General features: G+C 35.0%; 2 protein-coding genes and 1 pseudogene across 2 annotated transcripts; 1 reads left to right on the top strand and 2 right to left on the bottom strand.

The window, feature by feature from the left end:
* Window positions 1–574: 574 nt before the first annotated feature.
* On the top strand, window positions 575–5627 carry LOC111442069. The gene is made up of 9 exons (XM_023079330.1): window positions 575–774; window positions 1757–1850; window positions 2030–2106; window positions 2911–3005; window positions 3150–3235; window positions 3916–3969; window positions 4054–4207; window positions 4355–4368; window positions 5397–5627. Exons 1-9 carry the CDS (start codon window positions 657–659, stop codon window positions 5503–5505), a joined length of 801 nt encoding a protein of 266 aa, XP_022935098.1. The 5' UTR covers window positions 575–656; the 3' UTR covers window positions 5506–5627.
* Window positions 5628–5740: 113 nt separating this feature from the next.
* LOC111442066 (GDSL esterase/lipase At5g14450-like) lies at window positions 5741–9054 on the bottom strand. The gene is made up of 5 exons (XM_023079328.1): window positions 8634–9054; window positions 8336–8545; window positions 7549–7721; window positions 6536–6809; window positions 5741–6122 (listed from the first exon to the last, which is right to left on the bottom strand). The coding sequence occupies exons 1-5, from the start codon at window positions 8845–8847 to the stop codon at window positions 5875–5877; spliced, it is 1119 nt and encodes a 372-aa protein (XP_022935096.1). The 5' UTR covers window positions 8848–9054; the 3' UTR covers window positions 5741–5874.
* Window positions 9055–9662: 608 nt separating this feature from the next.
* LOC111442067 lies at window positions 9663–12364 on the bottom strand (annotated as a pseudogene).
* Between the last annotated feature and the right edge of the window lie 1431 nt (window positions 12365–13795).

Here is a 13795-nt window from a genome sequence, read left to right as displayed (position 1 = left end):
CTTAATTTTAACAAAAAAAAAAAAAATCTGACGATTAATGTGGATAGAAAAAGTCTCGACACTCATATATTATCTCACTTTTTAATATATTTTTTAAAATTTAAGAGTATTTTTTAAACATGTATCAACGGTAAACGTATGTTTGAACTTTTAAAAAAAAATTAGAAGTGATTTTGAAGTTCGTAAAAAAGTAAAAAGGTAATATTTAAACTCTTTGGAACGTTTAAATATATTTTTGAAATAAATTACTAACCGTATTTGTTAATATTTTTTCGATTTTACCGAATATTTAAAGATATTATTTTGAGATTTGTTTTTGAAAAGATATCTTTAGATAAAAAAAAATGTATGCTGAATTATTTTAATTTTAAATTTAGTATTTTTATAATTTAGATCAAATATTTTTGAATATTTTTGAATATTATAATCGCAATCATGTAATTCCCTCAGCTGCTATCTCTCTGTAGAAACTTTAAAAAGGGGGGAAAATAATGTTCAGGGCATTGAATGAGAAACCCAGAAGCCCATTCTTCAGGTAGAATTATGATTTATATATATATAATATATATATATGTATTTGTTTCCTTCTTCGTTCATTCTACAGTCTGATCAGCGGTAGAAGAACAATAAAATCGCTACTCCGATCATACTGAACAATGTCGTCGCTCGACATTGACGGAATTTTGGCGAACACGAAGGAGCTCGATCGCCTGCGGAAGGATCTGGAGGATGTTGTTCTTGAGATTAACAAGATGCACAAGAAACTCCTCGCTAGTGAGTATTCTTCAATTCTTAAACCTTTTGATCTGATCATGGCTGCTTTCTTTTATGAGTTTGGTATTTTGTTGTTTTTTTCGAGATCAAGCTGGTAGGAATTGGCCAAAATGTTCGATTCTTGCTCTCCTGCTGGTTTAATTAATTTCGTCTGTTGATGAGGCTATTGTTGAAATTCGGATTAGATGACAATAATCTGAGAGCTATTGCATTCTGGAATTTTACTGGAAGTTACTTGATTCTTTTTTTTTTTTCTTTTCTTTTTTTTCTTTTTTGGAACAATACTTGAGCTTGTTAAGGCGGTATTGAGTGTGTGATGAAAAAAAATCCGAGGTTTCTGTTAATTTTTTATGCCGGCCTTTTGAATGCTATCGGCTCAATTTTAAGTGTATCGTGACAAAGAGACTGATTCAATGAGCTCAAAGGGTTAAAGCTGAAATAAGAGGAAACTTACTGAAAACATTTCAGCAGTGGAAATACTTCCTTATCCGAAGCCTTTTCCTTATAGCATTACGATGTGACAAGAGAAGACAATGTTAATTAGTTAAAACCACCCAGTTCCTTGACAGAAAAAAAATAACATTAATAAGAAATAAGAAATAAAGAATAAGAAAGAACAAGTTATTCAGAAATTAGAATAACTTACGAACTATAAGCCTAAACTATCTTAATTACCGAAGCTAAACTAGTTTATTGTTCCATCAATACCCACGGTGTCAAGAAAATTAAGGGCAAGTTTGTGGTTCGTTTTATATTTGTTCTAGATCTTTGACGTGTATATGGATTTGGAAGGCGAGGATGATAAACTCGGTAATTTTGATTAGTTTTTGGTTTGTTAACTAAAACAAAGAAGTATATAACCTTGGGGAGTTTGTTATCACACTTTTTAGAGAGTTTTCTTTTCTATTAGTGCTCGTCACCCTGTCTTCCTTCAAATTTCTGTTTTTAGCTGGCTTTCTCCTTAATATTTGATCGTGTGCAGCTCCTAAGGTGGTCGAGAAGCCTGGGGATAATTCATTGTCAAAACTAAAGCATCTATATACTCAAGCAAAACAACTTTCAGAGGATGAAGTGAGGTAGTTTTACTCTATTCTTACATGAAATTCATACTTCAGTTTGTTCACTTGTGTTTTATTTTTTGTAAGTTTGTGCGCGTTTAGATACATACGAATAGAAATCATTTATCTACCCCAAGTGTGTCTGGATCATAGCTATTGCGCATGGCATTGAAGTCCATATTATTTTTTCATTGCAGCGTTTCCACAACCTTATTGGGTCAACTTGAAACTTTGCTGCCTGCTGGACCTCCTGGGCAACCAAGGAGAAGGATAGGTATTTCCAAGAATTATTCAACTCTACTATGTTTTACAGATAACTTTCCCAAAAGCTTTCTGATACAGGCTAAGATATGTTATACACATTATCATGAAAAGAGGCCAATCATATTTTCCACTCTTCCGCTCCATTGGCTTCTCTTGAAGTATTACGCTCTTGGATTAACCACAGGATAGAATTTATGTGTTCTTATAAAAACTAATCATAACTAACAGAAGGGCCATATTTGTTAATATCACAGTGGAGACGATAGGAATCTTGCTGATTTTATTGGAGACTTGAACACTAAATATGTTTTCTTTCCTTTGTTGTTCCTTCTTCTGAATCTTTCTTGATAGATGGTCAATTAATGTCAGCCCTTGAATTTAGTTGCCAAACTACTGTATATTATACTCCCTAATACTCATGGACATCCTGATGGTGTCTGAAACGGAAATTTTGAGTTTCTATTCTTGAGGAAACTGTACACCCTGTTCCACCCACTCTGATTACTAAACGCATGCGTCCGTGTGGGTATGAGTCTACACTTGTGATTGCTGCAAATGGATAATAGGAGAAAGGAAATTAACTTTTGTATTTATTTGCTAAATGTATGGGATGGGACCTCCTAGAATGGCATCTTAGATTTATTCATATGACTACATATGCCCATCAACGAAAAAACAGTCATTAATTTCCTACGATCCTTTCCCTTATTAGCAAACAATCATTAGTTTATTACTGCTGATTCTCTTGTCATATTTTGAAGAAATATTCTGAAGCGGTTATCTGTTTATTGATCAATTTGAATGTATATGGCAGATAAAGCGAAAAGAATGAAGGCAGATTCAGATAATGCTCGCCTTTCTCCTGCCATGAGAAACCTCGAGGCATGCGCCAACCTGAAAGATGAACAGGTCTGTATGTCGATTGCCACTTTTTTTTGTTTATTTTATTTTATTTTTATCTTTTTACTTTTAAAAAAACTAAAAATAATTTAAACGCTTTGATTAATTTCAACCAAAGATAGCTGTATAGTTACCATCTTCTGTTATCTTCAGGTGGCAGCCAGGGTGACGCCAGATGGGGCTGAGAAGGATGAATGGTTTATTGTAAAAGTGATGCATTTTGATAAGGAGACAAAACTGTAAGTTGAATTATACTAGCAAGTTCTTAACAGCTAGGCATGTTGGAAATTAAGTTGAATTGTTATTTTTATTTGAAAAGAACAAAGAAAGAAACTGGTTAGTCATGGAAAACTCATATATGATGATTCCCATGTATTCAATAAGGTCAAATTTCAACATTGCCTTCTAACAGGCTTCTTCAATATTAGTAATCAGTGACTAGTGTCATCGTGTCAAATTCCCTTTTCAGTGATGACTATTTGTACTTGGTGAGATGGAAGATTGTCAAAGCAAAGAAAGATATAGGGAACAAACATTTCAATAGTGCTCCTTGCTTTGTCATTCATTAGTGTTTTACATGTTTGATTATGTGCACTGTTTTGAGATCACTCTGGAGCTTAATTTGTGAATTTTTAGAACTAATCAAATCATTTTAAACATGTTTGAATGTTACAATCACATTTAGACGATCTTGTTTCTAATAGGATTTTCTTGTCATGATTGTAGTTGTTAAAAAAAAATTGCGTAACATCATTTTGTGAGTACAAGTTCGACATTAATCTTGTTGCAGAGTCTCATGATTTATCTTTTATGGAGAAAAAAAGGAAGAAAAAGAGATCACCATAATGATTAAAACATGATACTTTTCAGACACTAATCTCCTTTATGATATTTTAATATGTAATATGAACATGCACAGATTTGACGTACTAGATGAGGAGCCAGGCGATGAAGATGAAGGTGGAGGGCAGAGGTAAAGCTATTGATTGTGGGTAATTGGATAGTTTGTTCTCAGTTTCATGCTAATCAACCAATGTTTAATTCAATTTAATTTCAGAAAATACAAGTTACCAATGTCAGCCATCATTCCCTTTCCAAAACGAAATGATCCTTCTACTGTCCCTGATTTCCAACCTGGAAGACGAGTTTTAGCTGTTTATCCAGGCACAACCGCTCTTTATAGGGCAACAGTTGTCAATGGTCATCGCAAGGTCAGCATTTCATCTCTACACCTTCTTCTGCCATAATTGTAGCACAACAAACTACGTCAATCCTCTTAACTTCTAACCTTTATTATAATTTTATGTGCAACTTACTGACAATTTCTTTTGGAATGGATGGCATCTTCACGCTTCTAGAGGAAAACAGATGAGTAAGTTACCTCGTTTCTTCTTTCTTTTTGCTTTTTTAAATTCATCACTCCATGTCTACTCTGATTCTCCTCTCTTTGATGACCATCATGTTCTGATTCCTTTAACTTTCTATGTGAAATAGCCCATTAAAGCTTACTCCTTCCTTTCGTCCTAGCCATATAGAAAGTTCTTTCACCACCTGAAATGAGGAAAGAACAAAAAAAGCCATGAGCGCATCTTTCTCATATGGAGAAAGGCTTTCCTAGTCGGTTAGTCGGTTTGTCAGCAGCTTAAAAGAACCTTCTTTCCTTTCTTTTTCCCATTTGAATTCGTACAAGGCTGGACTTATATATTCTATATCTTTTTGGTCTTCCCGTTTCTTCATTTGGCTTATGTTCTTCATGTAGTAGTCAGACCGAATGACTCTGAAATTATGTCGATACTTCCACATATTACGGGTAATGTAGGAGACGTCTCTATTTTTTCCCTCGGGAATCCTTAGAACTACCACTGCTTAGCTTTCAATTTATCTCTGACCATCAAATAAAATGTGAATAACCCGTCTTCCTCTTTTTGAAACAAGGGACACTTCTGGTTTTATTGGGATTGTCACTAGAAACTCAAATTCGCCCCTATCTATTCTATTATGGTCGGTTTGGAGATAGTTCAACTCTTAAAATAAGAAAAAACCTAAAAACACTACAAATCACTTTTAAAAAAGCACGCTTGCGTGCTTATGAAAGAAGAGCTTTCAAGCTATTGCCACCAGTTTTGATCTCTCTCTGATACCACTTTTCTATACGGTCAATTTCATTGGCTCGGGATGTTGTGATCATTCGTTGTGTGTTTGCCATCAGTTTCGACCAACTGTGTCTTGGTGCCAATTTTCAATGGAATGCATTTTTCTCCCCTTCGAACCACAATTATTTCTCGTAACGATTTTTCGTGTCAAATGATGTGATCATGATACATGGTACCATCTATATACTACTACTACATGATCATCTATTGTGCATTACAAATTCATCCTATGTTTTATTCTGGACAGTTACTTGTTGGAATTTGATGACGACGAGGAAGATGGGTCGTCGACATTGCCCCAGAGAACAGTGCCCTTCCATAAAGTTGTAGCCTTGCCTGAAGGACTCCGCCAGTAAGCTACGTGTATTTATATTTATATTTGTGAATACTACTATATAAGCTTGTAAATCGTAGACCAAACATTATGCATTATTCTCTCTGTCTTTAAATTTGAGAAATGATAATGTATTCAGTATCAGATGATAATGGTGAAGAAACCCCATGATAATTATTGTTCCTTTAATGATGATTATCTCTTAAATTAACATCCTTGTTTCTCATCATCCGTATACGTATAATTTAGTACCGTTTAAGCACTAAACCCGAGAACACGACCTCAAATCATCACCGAACTCACAAGTTTAAGTTTTTATTAAGTACTACTACAAAATACATGCTCAATATTAGTAATAGTGAAACTTCAATAATGCCTACAGATCATAGTTCTAACTCCTATGGCAGGCTTTTGTGATTGGAATAGGAGGGCTTGATAATGAACCATTGAGAATGTGATTAGCCACGAAGTGATTAGCAGCCTCAGAGTAATGGACTCCATCCCAACTCACATACTGAGCTCTGTTTTCACAGGCATCTCCAAACACCAAGCTTCCATTTATGGGTGCTTTTGTCCCACACCACACATGGTCATACCTTACGTGGTATCCGCAGCACACCTTGAGCGGATTGGGAAACCCTGCAAAAGTTTGATATTTGAAATAGATGTCGATCGAAGATTAAGTGTTAACTAGGAGCATGGTTCTTTTACCTTGTATAGAATCTCTATTGCCTTCGGCAATTTCTTTAGTGGCTCCTATATTCTAACCCCTCGTGTTCGTGTTTCTTAAATGAATGCATTCAGCTAACTCTATGACGGGTTGAGCCTTTTTGTCCCCACCCTTTTCTAGAGTCTAGACATGTTCTAACATAAGATCACACAATCCTATTGAACTTTAGATACCGTCTCGTAAAATTGCAAGGACCCCTTTTCGAGAAAAACCATGGATGAGCCTACTCAAGGCAGCAGACTCTCGATTCTTTGTTCCCTCGACATCGACAAAATGTATAGCAGAAAATGTTAATAATGAGTAAGAGATATGGAAGAATAACCTTGAGTTTTGCCATTGCTGATAAGAGCATACTTGGCAGCATAGACATCCACATAGGTAATGGCAGCTTCTGGGAGCTCTGCCCTAAGCTTCTCCAATTTTGCTTTGAGCTGATTATTTAACTCCATAGAGATATCATTTTGAGCCTTGATACAACCGTGCTCATCAAGGATGCCTGGGGCTGGGTTTAGAGTGTAAAATTGGTTCACTGGGAGGCAACCAAATGGCCCTGTGTTGTGTATCCAAAATGATCTCCCTCCAAGCTTGTATATCCTCTGAAATTTATCAAATTTCACAAACATTTTCAGAAATAACAAAACAAAACCATGTTCTCTTCATCATTTTGAGCACGGTACAAGTAGGTCGCCCCAGATTGATTCTTTTATTGGTCAAAACCTAACCCGAACTAACTTATCAGACATGTGGAAGAAAACAACACCAACTTCTTTCTAAAGCCGAGTTAAGTGTAACAGCCTAAGTCCACCGCTAGCTGATATTGTCCTCTTTGGACTTTCCCTTTCGGGCTTCCCCTCAAGGTTTTTCAAATGCGTATATTAGGGAGAGGTTTCCACACGCTTATAAAGAATGTTTCGTTCTCCTCCCCGACTGATGTGGGATCTCACATTATGTGCGCAAAGGAAACGATCAAATTGAACCAATCGACTGTTTCTTCTAGTCTATACTTCAAAAACACGAACCGACCAACAAACCAAATTCAAACCGACTAACAAACCAAATTCAAACCGACTAACAAACCAAATTCAAACCGACCGAACTGAGTCAATATTAGGTTCAAAACATGTTTTGAGTAATTGTTTTCTAGAACTCATCTCCCTTACTTTCTTCCCAAAAAAGACTTTTCTGATGCACTGCTTCAATTATTATAACAGCCCAAACACCATTATTATATACAGCAAATGACCAAATGGGTGTCATTGAAACGCAATAGATGATAGACATATCAAGAATGGCAAGGAAACAGCTCTGTGAGAAAGTGGGTTTTCTTTTGCTTACTTGAACTGCAGAGGCAAACTGGTTAACGATATCAGGCAAAGCAGCACGAAGTTGATCGATGCTCAGCTTTCTAAACCCCATAGCTAAATCATTCTGCCCAATATCAAAAGTGTAGAGTGCTTTGGAGAAATCCTCTGGTCTTGTAAGTTTCTCTCTGTCAGATGGGTTCTTGGCTAAGAATCAATCATCAACAACAAAAAATTTCAGTATAGAAAAAAGAAAACGTCAAACTAACCGCTTTCCCTTTCGGGTTTCCCCTCAAGGATTTTATAACGCGTTTGCTAGCGAGAGATTTCCACACCCTTATAAAGAATGTTTCATTTTCCTCCCCCAACGATGTGGGATCTCACAATCCACCTCTCGTCGGGGCCAGCGTCCTCGTTGGTACTCTTTCCCTTCTCCAACCAATGTGGGACCCTCCAATCCACCCCCTTAGGAGCCCACCAGTATCTTTGCTGGCACACCGCCTCGTGCCACCCCCTCCAGGGCTCAACCTCCTCGCTGACACATCGCTCAGTGTCTATCTCTAATACCATTTGTAACAGTCAAAACTCACCGCTAGCGGATATTGTTTTGGCTTCCCCTCAAAGTTTTTAAAACACATCTGCTAGAAAGAGATTTCAACACCCTTCTGAAGAATGCTTCGATTCACTCTCCAACTAAAGTGGGATCTCATAGATCAGATTGTCGGTGGGAGTTTGATTACAAAAACAGTGAGTGAAAAAAGAAGAGTTTCATGGCCTAAATTTAAGATGAACTAAAGATTGAAGTTAAGAGATCTTGAAACCTTGGTTGTAGAGATCATTGGAGCGAGCTTTGAACTGTTCGAACTGAGTCACCTGCATGTCAAGGAAAAATGGACTAATTCCATATTCATAAATGGTTTCATTCGGCTTCCGTACAGTCGATCCGCCGGTGGCGAAATTGGCGCCGTGCCGGAAATTAGCGCCAAGCGAATTCAGATAAGCACTCAAATACGGCAATCTCAATCTCTCCGCTGCAATATCAGAAACCCTAAATCAACATCAACATCAACAATCCTGGCGGGAAACTAAGAGAGATAACCGCAATGTTACGTCACTTACCAATGAAATCGATGATCAGACGGCCGTCGCTATCCCTTCCGGATGGCTTGTTGAAGAATACATCTCCATACGGCCATCGGATGGGCTCGAAAGCGGCGGAAATGGCGCCAGTGTCGGAGTTCGAGTCGCCGAAGTTGAAAACCACCGGAAAATCACAGTCGGGTGAAGCCAACGCAAAGGTAACCTGCAAAACCAAAAATGCAAACACTACCATCGCCGGAAACTCTATTTCCGTTCCGCAGATGATTCCGACGGCGGTTTTCGAGATTCAGGAAGAAGGTTTTTCAAATTTCGCAATGTGTTCAGTATGTTTCACACTTATACATCACTTCCACTGAGTGAGAGCTTCACATTTGCCTCTCTCTCTCTCTCTACATTATCTTCTTCGGAGGTCCGCGGCCATGGCCAGAGCTTCAGCAGTACCGAGGGAATAAACTTTTTTACGATGTCGGTGCGGGTGGAAATGATTGGGTGAATTGGGGTCGTTCGATCGCGATAGCAATCGTGATCGTGCGGCTGTGATGAAGTTGGCAAATCGAGGCGAATAGTTTCGTTTCCATGTGAATATAATTAAACGGGGGCAACCCTTGTCGTTTCTAGACGATCATATCACCGTAAATCTCTCTGTATTTCTAGATATATATATATTTAATTCATTGTTAATAAATTTTAAATTAAATTAATAAAAATACTTTTAAATTTTTATTTGTCTAAAAAAAAATAATCTCAAACTTTCAAAAATTTAATAATACCTTTAAAACCTTAAAAATATATTTAAACTTTTAATAAAAATTTAAATATATATTTATTATTAATTTTAGACGAGATAATTAAATTTGTATAAAAAATACCTTAAATTTTAAATGTACTTTTATATTGTCCACTTCGAACACAAGCTCTCGTAACTTTGTTTTGGACTTTCCAACAGGCGAGATAATATTTTTTTTATTATAGACTCATTGTCATTCAACATGGATAATTTAACTTAAATTAGATTGATCCAATTGTTTTTACCACCAAATTCTTTTAACACGTCTCGAATTAAACTATAATTTATTGATTAGGTAAAGTATTACGATTAAAACACGGGTAAAAGTTAAATCCTAAACTTACCACACGTAAAAATGTTATAATATGTTGAGAAGTAAACTATCCTGAAGTTGCACCGTCGAATATGCGTGTTGTAAATAAGACGATCGTAGCCGTCGAAACCTAATCAGACGGTAGGATGTCAACGACAAGCATGCGTGATGGGAACTTGGGGGTCGGAGAAGGAGCCTTTGATAATCTGATTGGCGATCCAACGGTTAGCAGCCTCAGTATAATGGACCCCATCCCAGCTGATAAATCTGGAAGGATCATCACAAGATCCAGCGTACACTTGGCTGCCATTTATGATCTTCTGGTTCCCGCACCACACGTGATCATTACCCTCGTGATACCCACAACATATTGCCCCCATCTCCATAAACCCTAATTATTTAAACAATTATATCCAATTCATTAAAAAATAACTTAGCCCCTATTTATTAAAATTAAATAAGAGAGAAAATTAAATAAATTCTCAAGTAAAGAGATCCCGTCTGTGCACACGCCTAAGCTTAACTTATGATACTTACGTAACGAGGTTAAATATTCAAATCTCGACGTCACGTAAATTAAACAAGATTTACGTGAAAACATAAGGGTTAAAATTGTAATTTAACGTGATAATTATTCTTTTTAGTGCGGAGTATTTAGGTTTAATTTTAATTTAGTTCCAAAATATTATGTGATTTTTAAATTTTATATTCTATTAGATATAAAATTAAAAATTGGACGGTTAAAAAAATAAATAAAATAAAAATTAATTACCTTCTTCCTTTGCATTGGCTATGAGCTGGAGCTTAGCTGCAAACACATCCACGTAGACGAGAGAAGCATCTGAGAGTTTTGCTCTTAGTTGAATGACTCGTTCTTTAAGCTCTGTTGAACTCCAAAGCGGCGTCGTTTTGGTACTTAACGCAGCCGTTTTGGTCAAGATCTCCGTGGACTGTGGTGCGAATCGCCACTGGAATGCAGCCTATGGGCCCTGTGTTGTGTACCCAAAATGCCCTTGCTCCTTCTCTATATAACTCCTATTAATTGGAAAATTAAAAAAAAAAAAAAAATATATATATATATATATATATATATATATATTATTCTTATTTTACTTTTATATCGATAAAATTTCATAAATAATCTCTGTAATTCGATAAAATCTCCGTAAATATTTAGATAAATTCTAATTTTTATGGATTCATAGATTAAATTATAAATTTTTTATTTAACATTAAAAAAGTGATTAAATTGATAGTCGATTTATTTTTTACTAGCTCTATTTAAATAAATAATGTTTATTTTATAATTTTTTTCCATTAAATCTATAGGTTAGTTTAATATTGTCAAAGAGTAGATGAACAAATAAAGGGACAATACTTTTTTGTTGGTAGATCATGTCGTGTTGACTTTTTTTCTTTATATATATATATATATATATGTGTGTGTGTGTATATAATAAATATAGAAAATAACAAGGAAAGCTATTAATAATTTAACTATCAACTTACTTCAACGGCGGCTGCAAATTCACCAATGATATTAGGAATTGCCATTCGAAATTGGTCGTTTGTCATTTTTCGAAATCCAGCAGAGAGATCGTTCTGGCCAATATCGATGGTGAAAAGAGCCTTGGAGAAGTCTTTTGGTATCGGAAGAGTACTTCTAATAAAGTCATTTGTTTCTGTCGTGCAAATTTCTTAGTTATTAAGAATAGTTACAAATCAAAATAAGATGATAAGGAAACCTAACCTTCACGATATCGATCGATAGTACGATTTTTGAACTGACGAAACTGGATGACCTGAATATCGAGTGAAAATGGGCTGACTCCATTCTCAAACACCGATTCGTTTTGATTCCGAATTGTGGAACCACCCGTTGCAAAGTTTGCACCGTGTCGGAAATTCGCTCCAATTGAATTCAAGTATGCACTTAAGTAAGGCAACTCTAGATGCTTCGCTGCAAAATTCAAAATATAATAAATGTAAATTCAAAAATAATTTATTTTAAAAACACATCTTTAGTCAATATTGTCTTTTTTAGGCTTATTCTCAAGGCTTTAAAATGCTGACCCGAAGATTTCCACACAGTTACCAAGGATGTTTTGTTCTCCTCACAACCAACGTGGAATATCACCAAAAGTATAATAAATTTTTAAAAAATTTAAAAAGATCCATTTTCATTATATATTATTAAATTAAGAATTAAAATTTTAAAAAATAAAAAATTGAATAAAATAAGTTCACTTAAATAAATATAAATAATAAAATAGCAATAAATTTGCGTCTTAAAATGAATTAAAAAAGAAAAAAAGAAAAAGAAATATAACCAATGAAATCGATGATGAGGCGGCCGTCGCAGCCTCGACCGGCGGTTTTATGGAAGAACGTCTCGCCGCAGGGCAAAATGGTAGGGTAAAACGCGGCGGAGATTCCGCCGGTATCGGAATTGGAATCGCCGAAGTTGTAAATGGCCGGAAAATCGCAAGCTCTTGAATCCGCCATTGAAATGAGAATGGAAGCTACTGTAAAAAAAGCCATTGGAATCTTCATCGTTATTGAAGGAACTCAAAATCCAAGAAGAAGAAGAAGAAGAAGAAAAAGAAGAAGGAAAAACAGAGCCGATTTCCTCTTTCTTTGCCGGTTCAATCGAATTGTTTATTTGGTGCATTTTTTTCATGCTTCAATTTTATTTTAATTTATAAACATTTTTTTAATAAGAAAAATAAAATAAACATTGCCACCATGATTCTCGGCTTGAAATTTGAAAAGGGCAACAGCTAAAAAATTTATGCCATTAAATGTATTTACTTAAAGCTTTCCCCCAAAAGTATATTTTGCAAGATTAGTCCTTCAACTCTCACGTTTTTTATAATAGGTCCCTAGGTTAAAAAAAATGTCAAATATGCTATTAAATTTTTAATTTTAACTCTAACTAATTTTTAGTTAATATTATTGTAAAATTAACTAACATTTTTTAATATTTAGCCGAGCATTAGGGTTTAGGGTTTAGGGTCTGGTCCTAAACCCTAAACGTAAATTGACATTTTTTTTAATATTTTAGCTCCGATAGATTTTTAGTTAACAGTGTATTAAGCTTTCAATTTTGTATCCAATATGTACTTTTTCTAAGTCGTTGTTTAAGGATTAAATTTATTTTATTTTTATATAAATTCAAAATATATATATAATCAATTATTAAATCCTAAATTGGGACATTTGGAGAAATTAAAAAGTTAATACAACTTAATTTTTGTTATAAATAATTGTAAATAAAAGGGTTTTTTTTTTTTTTTTAAATTAGATCAATATCTCTAATTTTTATTTTTATTTATTTATTATTGTTTTTTTTTTCGTTGCAAAATTTATAGTAAGAAAAATTTAAACCTCTAATAAAAAATAATGGTATATATATATATATTATTAGGTCCACCATAGGAAACTTGGTTTAATGATTATAAATGTGACATTTATATAATAAGTATGCTCCTATAAATGTGTCACATTGGGAGACAAAGTAAGTGCTCATTTTCAAATAGTGGGATGAGTGCATCCCATGCTTTCTAAGTGGATAGTTATGTCTTCAACAAAGTGGGTTAAAACTAGTGCACTCTATGCAACAATATAAGTGCTTGTCCGAAAAGCACTCGATGCCATATGGATTGGATCAGCTCGAGAACCTAAATAAGGCACGAATTTGTATTAGGGTTCTCGGGTCTTTTCTGTGCAAGTCGAGTTTCTGGGTATTATTATTATTTTTATTGAAAGTTGAAGATTGAGAGGTCGTTGTTTAGGTATATAATAATAATTTTGCGAGACTCGAACTCACGACCTTGTGAGGAAGTAGAGACACCTTAACTATTGAGTTATATATTTTGGTGGGCTATAAAATGATTCTCTATTGATTCTCGTTTAAGAAAGATGTTAAAGAATAGTTTGACATGTCCGACATTTTTATTCAGTTATTTTTTATGAGATTTCACATCAGTTGGAGAGGATAACGAAACATTATTTATAGGGGTGTGGAAACCTCTCGCGTAGATGCATTTTAGATCCGTGAGGCTGACGCCGAAATTTACA

The sequence above is a fragment of the Cucurbita moschata genome, unplaced genomic scaffold (genome assembly GCF_002738365.1).
Source record: "Cucurbita moschata cultivar Rifu unplaced genomic scaffold, Cmos_1.0 Cmo_Scf00004, whole genome shotgun sequence".
NCBI classification, from domain to species: Eukaryota; Viridiplantae; Streptophyta; class Magnoliopsida; order Cucurbitales; family Cucurbitaceae; genus Cucurbita; species Cucurbita moschata.
This window is presented reverse-complemented; position numbering and strand designations above follow the sequence as displayed.